The 23,803-nt window shown below is 38.4% G+C and overlaps 4 protein-coding genes across 10 annotated transcripts; 2 read left to right on the top strand and 2 right to left on the bottom strand.

The window, feature by feature from the left end:
- Window positions 1-142: 142 nt before the first annotated feature.
- Window positions 143-4,261, bottom strand: LOC103411151 (glycosyltransferase BC10-like). The gene is made up of 11 exons (XM_008349793.4): window positions 3,560-4,261; window positions 3,335-3,448; window positions 2,686-2,786; window positions 2,483-2,554; window positions 2,063-2,144; window positions 1,840-1,920; window positions 1,614-1,652; window positions 1,430-1,495; window positions 1,174-1,323; window positions 600-728; window positions 143-514 (listed from the first exon to the last, which is right to left on the bottom strand). Exons 1-11 carry the CDS (start codon window positions 3,797-3,799, stop codon window positions 482-484), a joined length of 1,107 nt encoding a protein of 368 aa, XP_008348015.2. The 5' UTR covers window positions 3,800-4,261; the 3' UTR covers window positions 143-481.
- Window positions 4,262-5,567: 1,306 nt separating this feature from the next.
- LOC103421473 (sirohydrochlorin ferrochelatase, chloroplastic-like) lies at window positions 5,568-7,473 on the top strand. Of its 2 annotated transcripts, none has more exons than XM_008359512.4 (6): window positions 5,568-5,745; window positions 5,839-6,056; window positions 6,176-6,237; window positions 6,361-6,471; window positions 6,581-6,673; window positions 6,927-7,473. In XM_008359512.4, exons 1-6 carry the CDS (start codon window positions 5,699-5,701, stop codon window positions 7,026-7,028), a joined length of 633 nt encoding a protein of 210 aa, XP_008357734.2. In that variant the 5' UTR covers window positions 5,568-5,698; the 3' UTR covers window positions 7,029-7,473. The 2 variants fall into 2 exon arrangements, with proteins under 2 accessions (XP_008357734.2, XP_070660932.1); XM_070804831.1 differs by having other exon boundaries at window positions 5,587-5,745; window positions 6,361-6,501.
- On the bottom strand, window positions 7,457-10,310 carry LOC103421471 (high affinity nitrate transporter 2.7-like). Its single transcript, XM_008359511.4, has 2 exons — window positions 8,959-10,310; window positions 7,457-7,796 (listed from the first exon to the last, which is right to left on the bottom strand). Exons 1-2 carry the CDS (start codon window positions 10,110-10,112, stop codon window positions 7,556-7,558), a joined length of 1,395 nt encoding a protein of 464 aa, XP_008357733.2. The 5' UTR covers window positions 10,113-10,310; the 3' UTR covers window positions 7,457-7,555.
- Window positions 10,311-13,654: 3,344 nt separating this feature from the next.
- LOC103411332 (DExH-box ATP-dependent RNA helicase DExH17) lies at window positions 13,655-22,275 on the top strand. 6 transcript variants are annotated; one of them, XM_029107724.2, is made up of 28 exons: window positions 13,655-13,938; window positions 14,587-14,669; window positions 14,881-15,064; window positions 15,502-15,663; window positions 16,013-16,250; window positions 16,393-16,429; window positions 16,525-16,571; window positions 16,833-16,870; window positions 17,020-17,041; window positions 17,171-17,383; window positions 17,480-17,636; window positions 17,726-17,777; window positions 17,890-17,961; window positions 18,119-18,168; window positions 18,279-18,396; window positions 18,485-18,548; window positions 18,661-18,744; window positions 18,838-18,963; window positions 19,053-19,249; window positions 19,359-19,547; window positions 19,639-19,890; window positions 19,969-20,018; window positions 20,176-20,193; window positions 20,353-20,435; window positions 20,556-20,742; window positions 20,859-20,896; window positions 20,993-21,343; window positions 21,452-22,275. In XM_029107724.2, exons 2-28 carry the CDS (start codon window positions 14,602-14,604, stop codon window positions 21,949-21,951), a joined length of 3,597 nt encoding a protein of 1,198 aa, XP_028963557.1. In that variant the 5' UTR covers window positions 13,655-13,938; window positions 14,587-14,601; the 3' UTR covers window positions 21,952-22,275. The 6 variants fall into 6 exon arrangements, with proteins under 6 accessions (XP_028963557.1, XP_028963556.1, XP_028963558.1 ...); XM_029107723.2 differs by having other exon boundaries at window positions 13,657-13,938; window positions 21,449-22,275; XM_029107725.2 differs by lacking the exon at window positions 15,502-15,663 and having other exon boundaries at window positions 13,657-13,938; window positions 21,449-22,275.
- The last annotated feature ends 1,528 nt before the right edge of the window (window positions 22,276-23,803 follow it).

Genomic DNA, 23,803 nt, shown 5'->3' on the forward strand with positions numbered 1-23,803 from the left:
CGCAACTGCAGGCTGCAAAGGCGGAACACCGTTGTGGGGTTGTATTGGAGTAGATCCAAGAAAATTGAAGCAAAGACCAAAACCCTATATACAACCATTACATTTGAAATATTGAAGACTTGAAAGTTCCTAATCAACAAAAGAATGCAATGGTTTCTTTTTATTTTTTGATCTGGGCGCAATATGCCAGCCTAACTCGAGAGGGCTCGAGGCGTACTTAATGTGACCTCAGCATGAGGTGATAATGAATCTGTCACCCTCTCGACTTAAATCCCCATACAACCAATCACTTCAATACCGATTCTTATTTTTCTTTTGTTCTAAAAAGAATACATACCACAATAAACACCTTCACCCCCACAAAATATACACAACCCCCCTCTTTCGTTTATTCCTCTCATTGCAAATCTAATTACTATTTCCTAATATGTATCAAACATTAGCCGGTTTACCGGAAAATAAACTTCACCGCGGTAAGACTTTAATCGTTGCTCCGGTTGAGTTCCAGTGCAGTCTGCCAAATAGAGAACACAATCATGTTGATGAGTAAAAGTCGGGGAAAACAAACATTAGCACTATGACTTGATTCTGAAATGTACCGTGTTAAGAAGCCTGAGAGCAGCAGGCCGTGTAAATTTTCGAGCAAAAAGAAAGCACCGAGATGGTTTTCCCTTGCTGCTACACCATTCTCTCCGGTATTCAGTCTCGTAGTAGACATTATCTATCTCCTGAACATAAATTCATCAAATTACATTAGGATTCTGATGGTTTCTGTAAGTTAACTTTCCAAATCAGCTGCAAATTTACAATTAAATTCAAATGACATTCCAGAAAAATCTCTACGCATATCAAAGATGTGCATACAGTTAGACCATGGCATCAGGTTGAAAACTTAGTAAATGCACAGGTTGAAAACTTTGTTGGACAACCATGTCGTTTCCGTCAACTTGACTGTAATATTTTCCTGCCATTAAGCCAGTAGTAGAATAACTTTGTGCCTGATAACTACCCCTATAAGGTTTCCTAATGACTTGGATGGTTGAACCTAACAGTTAGGAACAAGATCCGTCATCGTGTCATTTATCCAACCTTTACTGTATAATTGCGAATGGACGTTGCGGCTGCATCAAACATATACATAATTGTGGCCGGACAAGAAAAATATATACGTACCTTTATAGATTCAATAAGCATGGGAGTAGCATCTGAATATTTGTAAGTCAAAGGGTGCCATCCACGGCGTTCACGGTCTCTAGAGGATGATAAATCCCATGACGTGTGTGTCAGTGATCTACGTGTGAGTTCTCCTTCAAGGCCTTCTTGCTGAAAATTGAAATATAGCTTTCTTAGAAAGCTAAACTATTATAGCGATGCAAAAGATACCATCACCGCTGTTTTAGCTTTCCAAAAGAAAGAAAATTTATCTTACAGCCAGTAATGTCTGAACATAATGCTCGTCCGGAATACAATTGTGCTCCTTGGATGTATCAGCGGGCTGCAAGGATTGCATAAATTATCAGTAGTAGTATTGGTGCCATACTGCTTTGACCAGGAAGCTGATTTCGTAGTTGAATACAAGTTTAATTGTCTCAAAGACGAATAAGGGTACTTACAATGGGACGATCCCGCCAAAACTCAGGTAGCGATTTTCTCTGCATGATGCCACACATAGAACATGTCAAATACAAGGAAAAAAGAAAGCAAAAGCAGCAAAAAAAAATTTCAAATGGAACAACTTGATGAGATTACAAAGAAAAGAAAAACAGGGTAATGTGTCAACTGGTGAAAAAAAAACGCTGTAACTGCAAGTGGTCATACAACAATTAAAAGCCGAATTACCTTGCAGTGCAATTGAAACATAGGAAAGACTGTATCGTCTTTCACTACAACCTCAGCATGCTTCCTGGTCAAAACAGCCCACTGCAGCGGGAAAAAGAAAATGACACGAATAAGATGAGCTGTAGGGAACTTGCATAACAGAAATAAGAAGCACTTATTAGGTTTTCTATTTAGTGGTGCAATGAAATTCAAGAGGCAATCAATTCATCATGCCAACCCGTACCTGTGATCCTTTTCTCCAGTTATAAACAGGAATTGCAGGATGCATTTTTGGATTATAGCGGCCCTCTTTCGTATCAGCAAAGCTGCTCCCAAAAGTTAATAGTTAAACATGCTTTCAAAACTGTCCATCATAAGTACAATACAAAGATATAGATTGTACGAATCATTAGGAGATAACATAAAATGATTCATTATGAAATAGGTCCACATCGAGATGCAGCTCGCTAATAATATGTGTACACTCTGAAGATGAAACCGAAGTGGCCCCTCTATTGATTAAAATCATAATGACGGAAATAAATTAGTCTTCAATTATATAGAATGCAGATACCGACTGATGACTGCAGACCACAGACAAGCGATTCTTTCAAACATACACAATGACAGTAATAATAATACATATTTGAAGTGATTTATTCACCTGTCTACGAAACTGGTTCTCGCTGACATGATGTAGTCATATATATAGCTGAAATTGTAAAGGGGAATGCAGCTGAAAGGAGATCGAGTAACTGAAATATTGTTAGATGATAAAAAATCACAAAATTTTATGAGAAAGAAACTAGCAGGCCCCAATTTATGCAACTGCAACCTAAGGGGAAAAAACGTCGAGACAATCTTCACCTATCAGAAACAAAGGCAAAGCGTTGATTAAGAGGATCCTCGAGTGCGTGTCTGAGTAATATACGCTCTGCTTCAATCATGCTTGCTTCTCCCCAATCTACCTGGTATAGAACACATGAAATAACTATAACATGCGATTAAAGACACACGCAAAAATCAGTTAAGGTAAAACAGGAGAAAGGACATGAGAAATGACATGATTAAGAACGAGGATATCTGAGGTAAAGTAGGAGCGGCAGCAATTAAAGATAAGGTCGAGAGAAAATCAGTTAACCTAGGTGCTCCGGTTAGAAAATGCGATTATGAGACAAAGGCTCTGGGCAAAAAAGGTAGTAGAAGACTTAAGAATACTTGGAAAATGATTTTAAGAAAAGACATGGATTACTTGAAGCTAACAGAAGACTCAACGCAATCATTGGCGTTCAAGAGAGGTGGCACTTCCAAGTGCTCTTTTAAGAAGCACTTCCACTTGGAGTTTCAATTAAAATTTCAAGTGTTCATAATAAAGTGCTTCTAGGAAAAGCGCTTCTGATACACATGACACAAGTATCTAATAAAATCACTTCAAGAAAACGCGCTTATGATACACATATGACATAGCATTTCCGAATTAAGAATTCAAGTTAAGAAATAGAATAGTAACTCCCACCTGTATACTATCATTGACTTGACGATTCAAGAAAAAAACCGATCTTGTGGTGGCCTTGTTGAACAGAAACCCCGGCCTCGAGTGAACATAAATCGAAAACCTACTCTCCCCTCCCTGCAACCAAAAACAAAAGCAACAAAAACTCCATCTTTAATACAAAATGCCAAGTTAATTACACTCCTATCAGGCAATTAGATTAAAAAAAGTAATTAATCACTTAATTACCTGAAAGAAAACATCCCAAAGAACTTCTAACGGAATGCGATTGCGAGCGATGAACAAGAAGGCGATCTTAGGCAGTTGATTTTGCTGAGAATTTTGCAACGAAGCGAGCGTCATAATCCTACTGTAGCGAGTGTGCATCAGCAGCACCAACGCTCCGAAGCAGAGCCCCACCAGAATCAAAGTGAAAAGCTTCCTCTTCCATTTGTGCTGCGCTTTCTGCGGACCCGCCTTCCGCTTCATTACTCAATTAATAAGCTGCTTTTGCATTAAGTACTTTCTCATCTCCCCAAACGGAAAGCTTCAGAAGTAGCTCACGCTCTCATCTCTCTCTGTTTCACGTGAAACCCAGAAGCCAGATCCACTTCCTTCAATCTTTGGATTCTGGGAGTTCTGCGGCGGTGGAGGAGCTTAATTAAGCTAAATTAAGCTGCTTAAAGCTTAAAGCTCGAAACTTTGCAGGGATTTTCAGAGACCCAGAAGAAGTAGAAGTAGAGATTAAGCACAATTAAGAGAGTGGGAGGTGGGGTTCCAATTTTGTAATATTTTTAACTTAAAGTTCGTTGTCGTGAAGTTGGGACTTGGGAAGTGTTCATAAGTTAGTTGAGAGAGTAGCGTGCGATGTGGGGATAGAATAAGAACCCTTTTGTGCGCCTTTTTCTTTTGCAACAGTTTTTCGACTTTTTGGACAGAAATGTGCTGATTTGGGCAAAAGATTATGTGTATTTACTCTTTTCTCTGTGCCTAAATTGTGGACTGTTTTTCCTGCAATGGAGTTTTGGAGCCGACAAATCAGGAAATCTAGACCGTTAAAGAGAGACAAAAAGAGATCTTGCACTTTCGAGGCTTGACTTGGTTCGTACTAATTCAATACTGAATTGTAGTTTTTTATTTAAAAAAGATACCAACTGATGGTTTCGTTACGTCAGTTTCCTCTTTCGAGGGTTGAAAATACTCACAAAGGTATTTCAGCTCCCTATGACCACCGTCGGGCGATCCTCCACCGCTAAGAATCGAATCCAGGACATACTGTGTGGAATATAAGTTTAGAATTCGTCTTCAACTACTAAACCAACCCCGTTATGATGAATAGTGAATTGAAGTTTATTACAACTTGTAATGATTGCAAATGACAACACTATGTAGTGAAGGTTTTAGTTAATACCTCTTTTAAATTTAAGGAAAACTAATGAAAATCTAAAAAAACTTCTCTTTTAACGAAATTTTTTTTTTAAGTATAGTGAATAGTGTTAGTTAAAGGTAAAAATGAATAGTACCGAAAATGTTTTGTTAAAACTCCTTTTAATTTATACATACTATCATTGACTCGACGACTCAAGAAAAGGAAAAAACCGATCTTGTGGGTGGCCTTGATGAACAGAAAAACCGGCCCCGAGTGAACATAAAAAATTATAATTTAAGATAATAAACAAAGTGGGAAATGCAGTATGATTATTAGGGTTTGTGTGAATGAATATTTGGCTGGTGACGGTGAAAGAAACATATCAACTAACAACCAAAAGTTGTCAGTACCAATTATGAATTATTTGGTGAGGGTTCATCATATGCATTAATAACATCAGGCACATGCTGCATTTGTTAAATGTAAGCAATTGACTTGCAAACAAGTTACTCTGGAAAAAAAAATTGTAGCTCAATTAGTTAAGAGCATTTAGTTTTACATCTGAAATTTCGAGTTCGAATCTCTTAAAAAGAATGGTTTTTTTCCTTTGATAAGATGAAAAATCAAAAGTATACTATAATGATAAATTCTTCTCTAAAAAAAGGGATCAACTGGTGGCTTCGTCAAGGCAGTCCATCTTTCGGAGCCTGAAAAACTCACAGAGACATTTCTATCTTCCTTTGGCCACTATTTTGCGATTCAGAAGCGTAATGAATTAAACTCAAAACATGTTGATAATATGAGTATGAAATTCGTTCCCAAATCAGCGAGTCACTCCATTTTGTCTTTCTTTGACACCCACTTATTGTCACGAGCCCAATAATAATCGGGCTTGGGCTCTATGGGCCGAGAGGTATCTCCAGGTCCAGGAATGTCCTTCTCAGTTGAAGGAATAACAACGACGTCGTCCCGCTCACCGATAACGGAACCTTTGAGGCTCGGCTGTTCGCCGCCAAAATATGTCGATTAGGTCGGTATCCACCCGCCCCCAATTTACCGCCAAAAGGTACAAATCTCAAATCCCTCCATTTTTCCTTCCGAATCCGCATCGTCTTTTGTGTTTTTACAATTTCGTTTTTCTTTGTTTGTCAAATCGAAGCTCGCCGGCGAGCGAAATCGTAGCAAGCCCTAGCTGCGCAGTCCTCAACTTCTCGAATTTGCAGAGAGGCCCCTCAAGAAGTGGAAATTCGAGCATAAGGTTGTGTATGGGTAGTGCCGATGGAGGATTCGGGCGGAACCCTCATGGGGTCGGTGACGGAGACGGGGTCATCATCGTCGACCATGGTTCGCGGCGCAAGGAATCAAATCTCATGCTAAGTAAGCGAATCAAATATTTGAGATTACGGATTGAAATCATAATTTTTCTTGTGATTAGTGTAAAAAGTTTGGATTTTTAAGATTGTTAATAGGAAATTGAACTGTATGAATTTTTTCAGATGAGTTCGTGAGCATGTTTAGAGAGAGAACTGGGTACCCAATTGTGGAGGCAGCTCATATGGTACAATAATTAATTAATTTTTATAATTAACTTTTATATTTTTAGGTGAATGTTGACAATGCGTTTTTTGATGCTCTTATGTTGGTGAAATTCTCATTTTGTGGATAATTTTTCGATGATTAGGAGTTGGCGGAACCATCAATTCGGGATGCATTCAGTTCATGTGTTGAACAAGGGGCGAATCGTGTTGTTGTGAGCCCGTTTTTCCTCTCACCTGGTAGACATTGGAATCAGGTAGCTCAACTAACAATTCATATCGACGGGGTATTGTTTTTAATAGCTCACTCTACGAATGGTTTAGAAAACACGGTGATTGAATTGATTAGAGCGTCTTATTTTACAGGATATTCCGTCCCTGACAGCTGAAGCTGCAAAGGAGCATCCTGGTGTATCTTATATAGTAACTGCGCCTCTTGGCCTCCATCATCTACTCGTGGTATGACTATGGGATTTCCTCAGTTGTCAGTTTTTTCTTTTCCTACGCGTCACAGAATTTCTCGAGCTGTGGTGAATTTATGTTGATGCTTAAATTGATGGTTGAATGTAGTTTTATAAGCAGATAGATTTAGGTAGGAAGATTGTGCTTGTTATGAATCGCTCAACTATGTTTTTACTATACGCGATATGCATTTCAACTGTATTACAGTACTGTGCTTTCATTCAAAGTCATACGAGGTCTCTGGTTGCAGGATGTTTTGAATGATAGGATCAATCACTGCATAAGCCATGTTGCTGGAGATGCAGAGGAGTGCGCCGTTTGTGCTGGAACAAACAAATGCCAGCTCCATTGATTTATGCAAAGCTCACAGCAAAATATTATGGCGCTCGTAATCACGGGACCATTTCAGCTTTAAAACCGGGAGATTGATCCTCTAACTTGGCTAACCACCATGTAAATTGACTACGAAGCGATTGTTGTGGTTAGGATTTTAAGGGCCGTGTGGCTTTGCTTTGGAGGACCAGGATTCACACGACGAACCCCCAATTCCTAAATATTTGGAACAGGGCTTTTCTACTTATTGATTGCTCGATGGATGGCAAGTCAATATTTTCATTGCGTCGGAGGTACGCTCTGTAATGTAAAAGGAAATGTAGGGATGTTGCAGATGTTATCTTAGGACCTCAAGTACGTATCCTGTCTGATACATTTTGTAGATCAATCTGCATGCGTTGAAGGCTATATCTTTATATATATATATATATATGGAGGCCCGTCATATTCTGCAGAAAGGCTAATTCATGTTTTAAGGCTTGTTCTTTGCAGTCAAATTTATTGCTTTCTTCATGGAACTCGAGGCTCGAATCAATTTCGAGAATGCTATTGGAGCAAGTGATACTGGTTTGTTTCGCCATAGCCATAGGAAGGGCGGCAGAACATTCCGCCCCACTTAGGGAAGTAGATGAGGGAGACTGGGAGAGTGCACACAAGCATCATCACACCCATCAGAGAAATGCTCGTCTGCCTGGAGAATTCCGTGCCTGAAAACAACAGCAGCTGGGTTACCACCGCCCCCATCGTCCCTCCGCCACCTGTGATCCCTGATACGACTCCCAGTGACCTGCATGATTAAACAGAGATGTTTACATGGCGATGGTGCTAACTATGCACAAACTGAAGGAATTATAGTTGATTCAAACCTACGTCAGAGCACTATAATTAGTCAGTATATCTAGCTAGTCACTCCAACAGAGTTGTGCCAGGATCAGTCGTAATTCTTGTGTGCTTTTGGCCTGTTAGTGTGAGATGATTGTTGGTGCTGACGGTGCATGTCACCGGCAATCCCCATCAGCATCGATAATCATCGGTAACTTAAGTACGTTACCAACTGATTTTTGAGTTATTGATTTCTAACAGTTGGTGAGATGACTGTTGGTGCTCACACGTCACCAACACCCATCAACACCAAAAATAATAATCATCGGAAAGAAATTTTCTTTGGATCTCTTTCTCCAAAATCCAAGGATCAAGTGATCTGAACCTTTAAAAATTTGATTCAACAGCTAAAAATTATTATAATTTTTAAAAGTTTTTACAAACTTCTCTTTTTTATCCATTAGATCAAATTTAAAATGCTCAAATCACTTGATTCTTGGGCTTTGTAGGGAGAGATCCGAATAGGATATCTTTTCGCGGGTAAAAATTTGATTCAACAGCTAAAAATTATTAGAGTTTTTAAAAGTTTTTACGAGGCTCAAATCACTTGATCCTGGGCTTTGAAGGGAGAGATCCGGAGACGATATATTTCCACGGCTAAAAATTATTATAGTTTTTAAAAGTTTTTACCAACTTCTCTTTTTTAACCGTTGTATCATATTTTAAAGGCTTGGATCACTTGATCCTTGGACTTTGAAGGGAGAGATCCGAAGAGATATCTTTTCGTGAAAGAAAGAGATTATCTCCGGATCTCTTCCATCAAAGCCACCGGATCAAGTGATCTGGGCCTTCCAAATTTCATCAAACGACAAAAAATTATCACACCTTTTAAGAAATCAAAACAGGTAGACCGTTGAATGAAATTTGAAAGGTCTGAATTACTTAATCCGGTGGCCTTTGGAGAAAGAGATTAGGAGAGGATCTCTTTCCATAATCACCCAAACACATTGACAAGTCATAATAGTTAAGGAGAATGACTAATCATCGCGTCATCAAGAATAAGTGGTAGAAGTGGTACCAACACAGAGAGGAATATGCCTCGTGGAGTGTCATTTCATCGTACGTACCTTTTGGACACAAAGGGCACCACACCAAACGTTAGCCCGGCAGCAGCTTGTACAAAGACAGAAAACGCACACATGACAAGTATGGATCCCCAGAGCGAGTTGACTCGCCCGAGTAATAAGCACAACAACCCCGCCACCGTCTGCGCCACCCACAACCCCCACAACCTCCCCCTCATCCCGAACCTCCTCGCCAGCCTATCGGAAACCAACCCGCCGCTCGGCCTCGAAAAGAAATTCGCCATACCGAAGCTGGCCGCTATGATCCCCGCCACCTCAAGATTCACACCAAATCTGTCGTAGAAATACTCAGCTATGATATTATCAGTAGTCAACTCCACCCCAAAACTGAAGGCATAAGTCAACGCCAAAATCCATGCTCTATAATTCTTGGCCCCATTAGAAATAACACTTAACAAGCTCTCTTCGGACCCGTTGTTGATCTTCTGAGAGCGTTTGTAGCTCCCAGAAGGTAGGTCTTGGCCAAACGCCAGGACCAATAGGGCAGTCACAGTTTGAAAAATTGCTGGCACGAAAAACGCTAGCCTCCAAGCAGTGGAGGAAGGCACGTCGAATGACATGATGAAAGAATAAATGAGTGGCATGACCATCTGGGTGACGCCGGAGCCCATGTTGGCCCAACCGGCAGAGAAGCCGTTGGCGAGGCCGACAACGCATCCCGAGAACATGCTGCTCATCCAGAACTGGTTGGCGACGAAGTTGGCGAGGGAGAAGCCAGCGAGAAAGCGGATGGCGATGAAGGAGTTGGGGGAGGAGATGAGAGAGGTGGAGAGGATGATTGGGGCCGTGAGAAGGGAGAGGGTGGCGATGGCGATGCGGGGGCCGATGAGGTCGCATATAGGTCCCATGGCAATGCGGGAGACGATGGAGCCGACGAAGGCGGCAGTGCCGGCATAGCCGGTGTCGGTGTCGGTGAGATTGAGGTCGTTGCGGATGACGGCGAGGAGGGGAGGGATGGAGAAGGTGGAGAAGAAGTTGGAGAAGAGGGAGAGCCATGCAAGGTGGAAGGCCAGCATGTGGGGTGGCGCTATTGAACATAACCTCAACTCTGTGGCCTTTTGATCAGCATCTACTGGTAGTTCAAACATATTACGATGATCTTTTAGCACTTGTTCTTCGTCAGCATCAGCTTCCATTGTGGTGGCCGCGGTGGTGGTCGCGGCGGTGGTTGTTAACTATTAATTGGTTTGGTGAATTTTGTGATTTTCAAAAAAAATTTCCTTTCTTTGGAAAAGCTTAAGGTAAAGAAGGAAAAGGAGGCAGAAGCATTGCACGCAAAATATGTTACTTCCTGTCTGATTTTATGCTGTGTCAAACAAGTTTATAGTTACTGCACAGAATATGTCGATAAGAATCTTATTAGTGGGAGATATATTTCAGTGTGCCAAATACGGCCTGACACACTATGTGTTATTATATAATTTGTTTAAATTCTTTTTAAGTAATAAACTATTTGAATTATGACATTTGATATACTAAGCAGTTTTTCGGTACATTAAAAAAAATTCTATTAGTGGCACGCCTTTTACCCACTTTATTATGTGCAAGTATTTTGGTGAGTATTAATCTTTTTGCTTGTACTCATCAACAAATATATATATAGTAGTCATTAGTCGATGTAAAAGACTTCTTTTGATGACATTCTAATTTAATAACACAGTAATATATGAAGAGAAATTTATACATACAATTATATTATTATACTGAACCTATAATAACGGTAAACTCGCTCTATGTAACTCATTTCTCTTTCAATTAGTCATATATATCAATTTGCGGATCAATTTGCCTTCACTAGTTCCATCCTTTGCTTTCAATTGTTCAATTGAACACTAGTTGGACTTACGTGGACAATGACAAAAGATGAAGGGGTACGTGTCTAAGGAGAAAATTTTAGGTCGACAGTTTAGACAAATATTTCTTTTCTCTTCTTTCAAATATCACGATAAGGATAAAATTTTATGTCGACAGTTTAGAAAAAATTTCTTTTATATTTAGGCATCACTTGATTGTAATTAAGTACAAAGTCCAATGCAAAGGAATAGTTAAGCACGAGTAGGGCTATCTACATATTTATTTTTATTTCTCACGCATCTTTTTAAATTTCAACTATCATATCAGATGAATTGAAGATGATCAAACAAATAAGTGTGGAAGATAAAGATCGATACGTGAATAACACATTCCTTAAGTACAAAGCCCAACAAAAACGTTTCATTCTTTTGTGAGTGGGGTCAGACATTTCATATAATCCGACTGACGGTACAAATTGATTAGTGTGAGACAACCATGTATCGAATGGTGCGTTTTATCGTCTCAAATGATGATGGATATTTTTGCCTTTGTTTGGTCAGCCTCGGTCTAGATTTATACTCGGGACGGCTCTATATACACATATAGCAATTTTCTTAAGTGCATGCATATGGTCTTGTTTTTTTTTCCGGGAAGGTTGCAACAGCTCTTATTTTCTTACTTAATTTCAGATATACATCTTTTTCGTAAAAAAGAAACAAGACATAACAACCTTGTAATCTTCACAAGGAGATTCTAGTAGCTCAAGTGATTAGAAAAATACTTATCTGGGTGCTCGAGATCTTTAAGTTTGATTTCCCCACTCCAACACCGAGCTTGCGAAAGATGAAAATATGTAAATTGAGTCATAGGATTTCAAGTGAAAGTTAAGATAAGTTGATCAAAGTAAAAGGTGGATTGAAATGACATTGATGGGTGGTTATGACTGACAAAAAAAAGAGTGGAGAAGCATGGACGGAGCTAGAAACATGTTTAGTGAGGACAACTTCGAATAATGAAATTAAACTAAAATTTTGATATAATGCTATTAACTTATTGTTCAACAACATGATTTTGGCTAATTGGTGTTTAGAATGGTGAAATATAAATCATTAGGCAGAGTTGGCCCTGAGGGTGTGCAACAGGTATCATCGCACAGGGCCCCAGATTCGGAAGGGCCTCTAAATTTTTATTACATGTATACAAATGCATATAAAATAGATTCGATGCAAAAGACAATCTTATATGTGGTTCTAGAGCAAGCAGTTTAGCTCTTCTTTCTTATAGCACATGTGCTGGGTTTGAATCCCAGTGATATTGTTTTGTTATATTTTAAGCTTTTGCAAATTTGTAAACAGGAGATAACAAAAATGCATCCAACGTGTATCGAACTCAGGACAGTTGAAGGTAAGGAAAAACACCTGGCTGATCAAACAACTTATTTTTGTTGCAGTAACTTGTAATATTTTACTTTTATAGATGAAAAAATTGAAAAAAAAATAATAAAGAAATATAACATTAAAAAAAATTAAAGACCTCCATCTAAGTTTTGCACAGGGTCGCTCAACACTCAGGGCCGGCTAATGATAATAGAAAAAATTACATGGCTCAAAAAATGCGAAAGAGTAGAACAAATGTAGAACGTCATAGAGTATTTTAAAACAAGTGTTTGAAACTGATGCTTCATTTCTGAGTGTATAAATAATTTGGCATACATGCTGCCTCCGTCCATGTGGAGAAGAATCAAATAATGGGGGAAAAGATTACTATTTGGCATTTCCTTTTTTGTCGCATTCACTGTGCGTCCAAATCATGATCTGGAAATTTTCAGTAAATGGAAATTTCCTCGCATCACATAACCACGACAAAAGTAACTTGGAAGACCAAAACACCCTTAATATCATATAGCCTTCATAGGGATGGACAAACTTTGTCATGTTGAAAGTAGAACTTAGCGAAGTTGGCTAGAGCATACGGACGTGAATAATGCATACGAGTTTGAGTTGTTATTTTGTATAACTCAGATTAGTTAAAATTTGGAATTAAATTCAGATTAATCGCTCTGAAATTGGATTGGATATGAATGTATTGCTTGAATCGATTATGTGTTTGGAGTTGGATTGAAATGAGGTTTTAGTATATCGTTCATAGTGGTAGAGTCAAATTCTTTGTGAGAGAGGACCTTTCATATATGTATAGATAAAAAATTTCGAAATCTAACATTAACAATTGAAGTAGTCTTCACAAAATTGAAAGACCCATTAAATGTAATAGAGAGAATCAAAAGAAGTGCATAATACAACTAAATGGGAGGTAGAGAGCAGCGTGACTAGTTATTTTGAAATTATAAGAATAAAATATAAAGAAATATGATTTGAATTGTTTGACAAAAAAGGATGACAAAGAGGATATATAGCTGCAAAATAATAATTAATTAGGTTGCTTTAGAAATAACATTAAAGTCGATTTTAAAACCTCATCCCCTGAGTTTCACTAAATCACAAAGACAAAACAAACAAAACTGTTAGAAAAATTTAAGACACGCGACATGGTTCGATTCAAATTCTTCGCGAGGACAATTTATGTTCTTCCTTATGTCTCGCAGCTCTACAAGAGCATGCTTGAGGCTGTTAGAAATTTCTTACACAGTGATCAAGATGACCCGAAACCACTTTGGTCCAATGGCTTGCATTTATAGATCATCTTTTACAAAAATAAATAGGCATATTCAGAATAATTTAAGTGATTTTCCAAGATTTACTTGTATTTTTACTATAGATTGGTTTAAAAAATATATTCCTCAAAAAAACTTTTAATCATTTTAAAATACTTTCAAACAAACAAGCTCATAATCGGTAATGCTTCCGCATTTTGTCATCGCTTGAACGTTCAGGCATTTTGCATCAGTGCGGTTCCGGACCCTTCTCCCGCCAAAAGGCCCAACTCGGACCATATAAAAACCTTTCAACTTCATTTTACAGTCCCCGTTTTCCTTCACCTGCACACTGCAAAGTGCAAACCTCTCTCCATCGCGCGAGAGTCGAAGCTTCGTCCTAATCTCTCTCTCTCTCTCTCTCTCTCTCTCTCTCTCTGTGCATGCATTTGGATTGAACTGACCGAGTTTCTGGACCGACGACCAGCTCGGGAGCTGCATTTTCAATCGACGAACCGGTCAGTATTTTTCGAATTGTACTCCAATATAATTCCTAAATATCGAACTCGTGCTGGTTTCAATTTCGCGACCATTTTTTAACTTCGGATTGTAATCTATCAGCTTCATGGAATTTAAAAAAATGGAGCTCGATCGAAATAAGAACTTAATTATTTGAATTAATTCTTATATATTTGCTGCGATTTGCTACTGCTGTGGATGCATTTTTGATTTAAGACTTTGAGAACTGATTCTGTTGGCGATTTACTTTGATTTCAAAGATCCGAAGAGGAATTTGAAGAGATTTAACATGTTTATATGCTGCTTGTTAATTGACCGCTGTAACTTTGTTGGATGTATGATTTGTCAAGCGACTTCCAGTAAATTTCTCTTAATTTTGTTTGAAATTCAAATTTGAGACTTCTAATTTGGTTAATCATTGTCGTTTGATTTTTGGGGAAGTTTTTGGATTCTGTTATGCATCATTTGAGCCTTGATATACGAATTTTGATTTGAATGGATCTGCACATGCGAGGAATTGAAAATTTCTGCTCTTCGATGTCTTTCTTTTGATACTTTGATATGCAAAAAGATATCTAAGAGTGAAAAATGCAACTAATTATGTGGATCATAATTTGATGATTCATTTCATCCACTCGGTGTGTCAGGAGACGAGTTTAACCATGGATTCGTATACACTGAAGTCCATGTCAGATTTGCCTGCTCCCTTTCGATCATCGTTTAATTTTAGGTAATCTTCTTTCCACTGAAGTTCTTAAAGCTCAGTTACTGGTATCAGTTTGTTTTAGATGTTTCCGATTGCTGCATATTTCTAACATTGAAGGTGCATAATAGCTTTTGTTTTGAACATTTTGATATCTGCATGGTTTGATTATGTGTATACTATCCACACGGTGTGCAGTGAGTTGTTCTTAAGATGTATTCCATTCCTATGCATGTAGGTACTTCAATTCTCTGCAGAGCGAATGTTTTCCTGTTTGTTTCCACTCAGATACAAACATGGTTGTGTCAGCACCAACTGGAAGCGGTAAAACAGTCATCTTCGAGCTTTGCATTCTGAGGCTCCTTTCACGATTTCTCTCTGAGGATGGGAGGCTTGGTCGTACAAATGGAACTCTCAAAACAGTAAGTTTTTTTTATGTCTCGAACTCTCAAAACAGTAAGTTCTTTTATGTCTCGAAACAAAAGTAGGCTAACAAACATTAGGTAGTACTACAATACATGCGTGGGAGCCTTAGTTTTCTTGATTTGGGCTTTAAATGGAACCACAGACACTCTCACTGATATTCTTTTATATGCCCCTATTATTAATTTCGTCTTAGTTCTCATTCATATGATATGTTCTCATTCTGATTTAGGCTTTGGTGTGCCAGCCAAGTTTTCTTTTATCCTTTTTCTTATTGGACAATCCATGCTCTTCCATTGTTGAACATGCTCCACTCCTTTGGACTGGAAGTTAATGTAGTCTTTTTCTGGTTTCTTTTAATGAAAGCTTATGCATAGTCTCACTGTGCCGCAATTAGTTATTCGTTCTGTATCACTTATTTCCTTGTGGCAACAAGATCTATATAGCCCCATCAAAGGCTTTAGTCCAGGAGAAGGTTCGTGACTGGAACCAGAAGTTCGGGTCTTGGGGGATAACTTGCTTGGAGCTTACTGGAGATAATGAATCTTACAACATCAGGAATATACAGGAAGCAGACATTATATTAACCACTCCTGAGGTGCGTATGAAGATGTATCCTATTGCTACACAAATATATAAAGTTCAAACTTAATGGTACCAATGGAAATACCCAATCCCTTCAGGTTCCTGCCTTTTCTAACCTGTGTCAACCTGCATTCTCTTCTGGTCTCTCCTTTCTAATCGCCTCAACTTGATTCCAATCCATCCTTAAGGATCCTGGCTTCCATTTGGTTCATACTTACAAACATATGCTTCTATGTAGTTCCACGTATACAAGTCCTTAATGAAACGGTTTCATTCCCAGTTATCCCATTTTTTTTAAAAATGGGCTTTTATTAATGTACATAGGAGCATGACTAAATGGATTTTTTTTCTTCTTTAAATAGAAATTTGATGCAGTAACCAGGTATCGTGCAAAGGATGGTGGAATGAGCTTTTTCAGTGATATAGCACTTCTACTTATTGATGAAGTTCATCTGTTGAATGATCCTCGTGGAGCGGTTTTGGAGGCAATAGTTAGTAGAATAAAAATGCTTGCTCAGAACCCTGAATTAAAATCAAGCTCTCTGGCTCACGTACGTTTTCTGGCTGTGTCTGCCACCATTCCAAATATTGAGGACCTTGGTGAGATTTGCATTCATTGGTGGTTCTGATTGTTAAAAGAAACAGCATGATTACAGTTTATTGTATTTACCATGTTTAAAAGACTACAAAAGATAAATGATTAAACAATTACACACTGTATGTATCTGTATGCAAACCACAGCGGAATGGCTCAAGGTTCCTGTCCAGGGAATTAAAAGGTTTCTCAACCTTTAATTTTATTTCATTACGATTTACTTTACCTTAATTAATACGAGCATCCAGTTATTCATTAATCTATCTGATGTAACTTTAGGTTTGGAGAAGAAATGAGGCCTGTAAAGTTGACAACAAAAGTTTTTGGTATGCATATATGACTTGAATTACCCGTTCACAAAATATGTTCTCATCAACTGCTCTGCTTTCCTATTATTTTCTATGAAAACTCACTGTAAACACTCTGCTTTTCGTCAAGTATGTTTGTAAGAGGAAAAGCTTCCTGATAAATCCTTTATTGGAGGAAGACGAATGTTTGTTAGTTTTCACTCCGTGTAGAAGCATAGTGTTTTTTATCATTTTTGGTTCCCATTTATTAATTCATATTCAAAACTACCTCTTGTGCAGGTTACACCCCCGCAAAAAATGATTTTCTATTTGAAAAGGTAATTGTTTAGACTACAGTGTACAGTAATGGTAATATTAAACCATATGCTTCTATTTTTCGAGAAATTCCATGTACTAGGAAAGTAGATACTTGACAAATAAAACCAATATTCACTTTCTGATGGGTTGTACTTGTTCCCTTTTCCAGCGCCTTCAAAACTACATTTTCGGTAAAGACAATGCTTCAATATTGCCTGCCTTTAAATCTATATTTGTGTTAAATCTATATGTGATTTAATACATCAATGCTTATTGCTTAAAGACCATCAATAACTTATATGCTTAAAAGTGACTTACAGATATCCTCATGCAATATTCAAGAGGGAAATCCGCTTTGGTTTTCTGTTCAACTAGAAAAGGTGCACAAGAAGCAGCACAGAGGCTCACGCAGACAGTCATGGCCTTTGGCCACTCAAATCCATTCATTAAAAGCAGAGAACAGCAAGAGAGGCTAAGGGAAGCTTCATTTTCATGTGGTGACAAACAAATGCAATCTTATATTCCTTACGGTGGTAAGGGCTACTTGTTTTTCTGTTTAGTTTGCAGTAAACTTTGAGGTACTGCAAGGCCCACATTGATTTGTTATAATTTAAATTGCTTGTTTGCAGTTGGTTATCACAACGGTGGCCTTTCCATGAAGGATCGTAACCTCATTGAAAGTCTTTTTCTTAAGGGTGATATTCAAGTTTTGTGCACAACAAATACCCTTGCTCATGGAATCAACCTACCAGCACATACAGTAGTTATAAAATCAACACAGCACTTGTACGTTGAAGTTCCATTTCTTTCAACCAATGTATTGAAACTTGAGAGGATCTCTTCTCTTTATTCATGAACATGTGCTTTCTGTCCAGCAACAAAGAAAAAGGTCTCTACATGGAATATGACCGGTCTACAATACTACAGGTTTGTCAAGGTTCGATTTGAAAGAAATGACGACAAAATGTTTTAAAATAAAATAAGATTTTGTTCTATCAATTCCAATTTGAGAATATATGTTAGTTGTGCCACCCTGCAGATGTGTGGGAGGGCTGGCCGACCACCATTTGATGATACAGGAATGGTTGTAATCATGACAAGAAAAGACACGGTAGTTTGATGCCTTGCCTCCTCCTTCTCTCTTGTGCATTGGTGGTGTTATTGAACTATTTTACATTTTTACTTTATTTTTTAGCAATTAAACTAATTCTGTATGATCTCAGAAGTCCTTCTATTGGGGAATATGTTAATTACGTTCTTGATCTCAGGTTCACTTGTACGAAAATCTATTGAATGGATGCGAGATGGTGGAATCACAGTGTGTACATAGTTTTTAATTCCAGAACGAATTTATTGAGCTAGGCTTTTGAGGGTATATTGTCAAATATTGCATGACTTCTGATGAGGTTGTATTGTCTCGTTCATTAGATTGCTTTCATGTTTGACGGAGCATTTAACCGCTGAGATAGTTCAATTGACTGTCTCTAATATTCCAAGGGCAATTGAATGGATGAAGTGCTCTTTCTTGTACGTGAGAATGAAGAAGGCATGTAATCACATCACCTATTTAAAAGATATCTTCATATATTTCTTTCTGATATAAACTAATTTCAGAAATGTTTAATGCATATCAGAACCCTGTGCACTATTCAGTTAGAAAAGTGATTTCTAAAGACCGTATAGAAAAGCATATGCAAGGTACTGAAACTGTTTACTTGTAGAATTATCGTTGGATCCCCTTCGCCCTCATACGAATCCTTCTCTCTCTTTCTCTCTCACTCATTTGATTATCACTGTTATTTTCTATCAGAGGTCTGTCTGCAGAAAGTTAATGAGTTGTCACAGCATCAGATGATATGGACGGATAAGGATGGTTTTCTTTTGAAACCACTAGGTATCAATACCATTAACCCATGAAGTTGTACCTTTCAGAATTCGCTGATGACTTGCTAATTTCTAACATCATTTTTCTGCTTTATTCCGTCAGAACCTGGGAGGCTGATGACAAAATACTACTTGAAATTTGACACAATGAAACACATTATGCAGACACCTGTAAACTGCAGTTTGGAAGATGCTCTTCATGTTATATGTCGAGCTGAGGAAATTTCATGTAATGTATTGTGTATACTTGTTACGTTTTCACTGGTTTTTGAAAGTGAAATGAAGGAATTATGTGTATCTATCTGCTGGTGTATGAAGGGATACAACTCAGACGCAGTGAGAAGAAGCTTTTAAATGACATAAATGCTGATAAAGATGGCCGACTTCGCTTTCATGCCCTTGGTGACAAAGGGAGGCGACAAAAGCGTATTCAGACCAGAGAAGAAAAAACATTTGTTCTGGCTAATGACTGCTTGACCGGTGATCCTTCGGTTCATGATCTATCCCTTACTCAGGTTTCATTCTTCATATTCTTTAATGTGTTCCCTCATAATCTTGATCCCCCTTGCATTTGATTATGTTCAGAGCTACGTTGCTGAAACCAAATTGGTTTCTTTGCCACAGGATATGAACTCTATATGCTCAAATGGCTGTAGAATTGCAAGGTGTATGAAAGAATTTTTTATTTACCAAAAGAACTATAAGGGAGCCTTGAACTCGATGCTTCTGGCAAAGTCGTTATATCAAAAACTCTGGGATGACAGCCCATACCTGCTGAAACAATTACCCGGGATTGGAATGGTGACTGCAAAGGTGTTCAACTTCATCTGTTTCGGGAAAAAGACATGTTTCTGTATTCTTGAGTCACTCAAATACTGACTCTTTGCAACTTTTCTTCCTTCAGGCACTACATTCAATGGGAGTCAGATCGTTCGACACACTGGCTGAGGCTGATCCTAGGAGAATAGAGATAGTCACTGGTCGAAAATACCCATTTGGAAACCATTTAAAAGAGTCTCTACATTCACTACCTCCAAAAGTTGAGATGAAGTTCGAAGAAAATGAGTGTCAGAGGCAAGGGAAACTGAAGCTCGTGGTAACATTGACTAGGCTATCACCGACACTCCAACCAACCAAACGACATTATGCTGATATGGTATGAAGAATGATTTCTCAATTGCTGTTTCGGTTTTAACATTATACAAATCTAATTCTAACGTTATATTTGCCACAGATTATTGGTTCAGAAGAGGATAACCTGATTGTCTTTCATGAGAAGATAAGGTGATCCTAAGTTCCTAACTTTGTTGCTTCCTTTTAATCATCGGAATTGTTCTTTCTGCCAAGTAGATGTTTCATATATCTAACATTCAGCTTTTCTTTTTTCGGTCGTGGTGGTTTGGTATATATCCTGTTTCCACTCTATTACTTCTGGCTGCAGAGTGGAGGAATTCTCCAGGTATGCAGGCTTAAACCTTAAATTTCTTCCCTCCTTGAAAACACGGACGGTAGCATGTTAACTAAGCATACCTGTTTAGAAACTTCCTTAAGCATATCAGGAGTTTCGGATTCATGATTATTACCTTGTTTAGGCTGAGTTAGGTTGCTTTCGTTGCAGCCCCTATAGCGCAACAATTCTTCTGTCGAATCCCCAACAAGGAAAGCTCACTGTAAAGGCTGATCTTGTTTTTGAAGAATACAGTAAAGCCCTTCCTTGCCCTCTCATGATATTTCTAGTTTCTTCCACTTCACAATAGCCTTGTATAAAATTTCCCGGGTTATTAACTTAACGATATCTGATTTGTTGTTTTGTTCATGCAGTCGGCATTGATCTCTCCCAGAAACTTGTATTAATGAAGGAAGGCAATAACAAGCGGGGAAAAAAGCCGCCTTCTTGTCCTCCACCTAAGGAAGTATGTGTCATAGAGGATGATGCTGAAACTATACGTCAGGCTCCAACGAAAGAGCATCCCAAATCGACCAAATCCAAAAGGGTAGATGGTTCCATGTGAGTCTTTCTTCACCGGTACTTGTATTTCGTTTCTGATTATTAAAACTGCTTTTCGGGGTCTGAAATCTGGCGTGGTTTAACATTTTACTTGAATTATTTGGATTATATACCAGGCCGAGTTTCAACCTCCTGGATGATGAGTTCGAAGAAGGTAGAGTGTAATTGATAATTGACAATACTAAACATCTGAGAGTTTTTAAATCCTTCCCTCCTAATCACCAACAAATTTCACCTCGAATTTCTGAAGACGAGGTTGCTGCCAAAGATGAAGAGGAGGATTGCAAAATCATCACACACCAAACGGTATTTGATCACATACGTGAAAAGGCAAAGAACTTCCCCGTCTTGGTGGCATCAAATGGTGCGCATTCTGCATCCACAGAGCCCTTGGTTTTGACAAGAAAGCGTGCTCGTGAGAAGCAGATTGAACCCCATAGAGAATTCGAGGTTCTGGAAGAGTTAGAATGGAATAAAATTCCAAGGCGGACTGCGGTGAATCCATCTTCAAAACCCAAAGAGGCAGAACAAAATCAACATAACACGAACAATCTCCCTACTCCCAGAAGCTCGGCTACCTTGAACCCGATGGATGACAGAGGTAGGATCGTTACCCAAACACACGCAGAAACACATGCTAATCACTCTTTAGTTCTTATATATGTAATGTGGAGCTGTTAATCATTACATTCTACTTTGTATGTAGAAGCTGGTCTTCCTCTTGAACCCGAAGATGGAACTTTCAAAACTGCAAGAGATGAAACAATATTTGAGCACATTCGAACAAAAGCTAAGAATTTTCCGGTGATCAATAAACCGAAAGTGGTGGATTCTGGTTATCCAACCATGAAAGAACATCCTTCCAAGAGTCGCCTTGAATTTAGTATCGATACGACTGGCACGCTGAAAGGAACAGCAAAGTCAAACAAAGTTCCGAGAGACACTGCATTCGACTCAGATTCGGGAACCAGAAAAGCATCAAATGTGTCTCCTAGAGGTTTAGGCGACGGTGCTGCAAAAATGCTGTCTTTTGATATCTCCATGTTGAAGAATACGAAGAAATCACCGGAACCAGGCAGTGCTGGCAAGAGGAAACATGAGCTTTCTCCGCTTGTACCACAAAGGCAGTGGTGCTCGTTGACATCTGCTGGCAAAACCAGGGAAGCAGACACATTTCTTGGATTTGAGAGTATCTTTTCGTTCCTCTGATGTTTCTTCCGATGCACGAAACTGCGAGTATCGAATCACAGCCTTGATTTCTGATAGCTTTTAAAGCCTGATGATTGCAAATTTCAATTTAAGAGATGTAGCAGTTTTGGCCTTGCTAGAAATAGTTAGTGCCGCGTACCAAACAAGACGTGAATGCACAAAATAAGCATGATGTGTGCTGGCCAAGTTAGTTTACGCCCAAGTCCGTGTATTTTTTTTATCTTTTTCTTTTTTAAGAAGGGGTTACTATGTTAAAAATGACGATTTTAGTGTGAATTCTATCAAGATTGATTGCGGCTTATAATACCCACCAGTCAAACAACACTTCGTTTGGCCACCTATGGTTGACCCTAGATTAAAACTAAACCCTACCCCCTATGGTCACGGTCTATAAATGACCCCTGGCACCAATACTTCGTGTGGGCAACAATGGTTGACCCGTCCACCAAGCCCGCTTCATTTTGGATGCGCATGGGCTCACCTTGTTTAGCGCGCTCTGCTCCCGCCACATTTTTCGTGTGCCGAGCTTGCCTCATTTTCCATGTGCCAGTCCGCCCACGTTTTTTGTGGGCTAGCCCGCCTCATTTGCGTGGTGCATTTACCATATGTTGAGCCCACCTCAGTTTTGCACCATTCGTGCCTTATTATTCGTGCGCCCAAGTGCTCTTCATTTTATGTGAGCAAAACCTACCTCGTTTTACGTGCACAGAGCCGGTCTCGGTTTGCGCGACGGATCTCGCCTCATTTTCAGTGCGCTAAACATGTATCGTTTTGCATGCCAGAAGCCTGCTCCTTTTTCTGTGAGGGGAGCCCACCTCGTTTTTCATGCACAAGACTCGCCTTGTTTTCCTTGAGCTCGGATTTGTCTCGTTTTAAGTTCGTTAAGTCTGCCTAACACCCACATTTTTTGGTAAAATATTTTCGTGAAATATTTTGTGTGAGCATTAAGCAAAAACTTTAAAAGGCATTTGAAAGCATTTTTACGAATCATTAAGCAATAAATGTGTATTTAGTAGAATATTTAAGCCAAAAATTAATAAAATAAGTGAAATATATAGTAGTAAGGTCCAAACATTGTTAAAATAGGGTTTCATCTCAAGAATATCAACAAAAGTCTTATTTTAATTTTCAAAATTTCATGCCATGGTGAGGTGAAAGTGAATAAATAGATTGAATGATAATTTATGTACGAATTTGCAGAACTGACTAAAAATCGTGAGTGTTAACCTATGTTTTTTGTGAAAAATGCAAATTTTTTTTTATTTTCTTGTAATATTTTCCATGAGCATTAATGAAAACATTATAAGGCGTTTGGAAGCGATTTTACGGTTTATTGAGCAATAAATGAAAAATATAGTACAATGTCAAAATGAGGTTCCACACTCAAGATATCAACGAAAAGTTTTACGTTAATTTTCAAAATTTCACGATGAGGAAGAGATGAAAATAACAGATGGAACGATGATTTAAGTACAAATTGTTAAAAAGGAAAATGCATTTTTTGAACATACCGGTTCACGTGACAACTCAAAAAAGTGCAAAGGCCTTGCTTACCACCATTAAACTCTACATTTTTTATTTGCACATGATCTTACCGGTAAGAACACGTACAATATCTTAGCTAAATATTTGCACAGCTTCTTACTGGTAAGAACATGTTCAATATCTAAGAATATTTACACCTTCTTACCGGTAAGAACATGTGCATTATCTGATCTGAATATTTTCAAAAACTTTACGGTGAGGCTAAGGTGAAAAAAAATAGATTGAACGATGATTTATATACGAATTTACAAAATCGATTAAAAACCATGAGTGTTAATCTTGATTAATTAGATAATGTATTAATCTT

Source organism: Malus domestica, chromosome 09 (genome assembly GCF_042453785.1).
Source record: "Malus domestica chromosome 09, GDT2T_hap1".
NCBI classification, from domain to species: domain Eukaryota; kingdom Viridiplantae; phylum Streptophyta; class Magnoliopsida; order Rosales; family Rosaceae; genus Malus; species Malus domestica.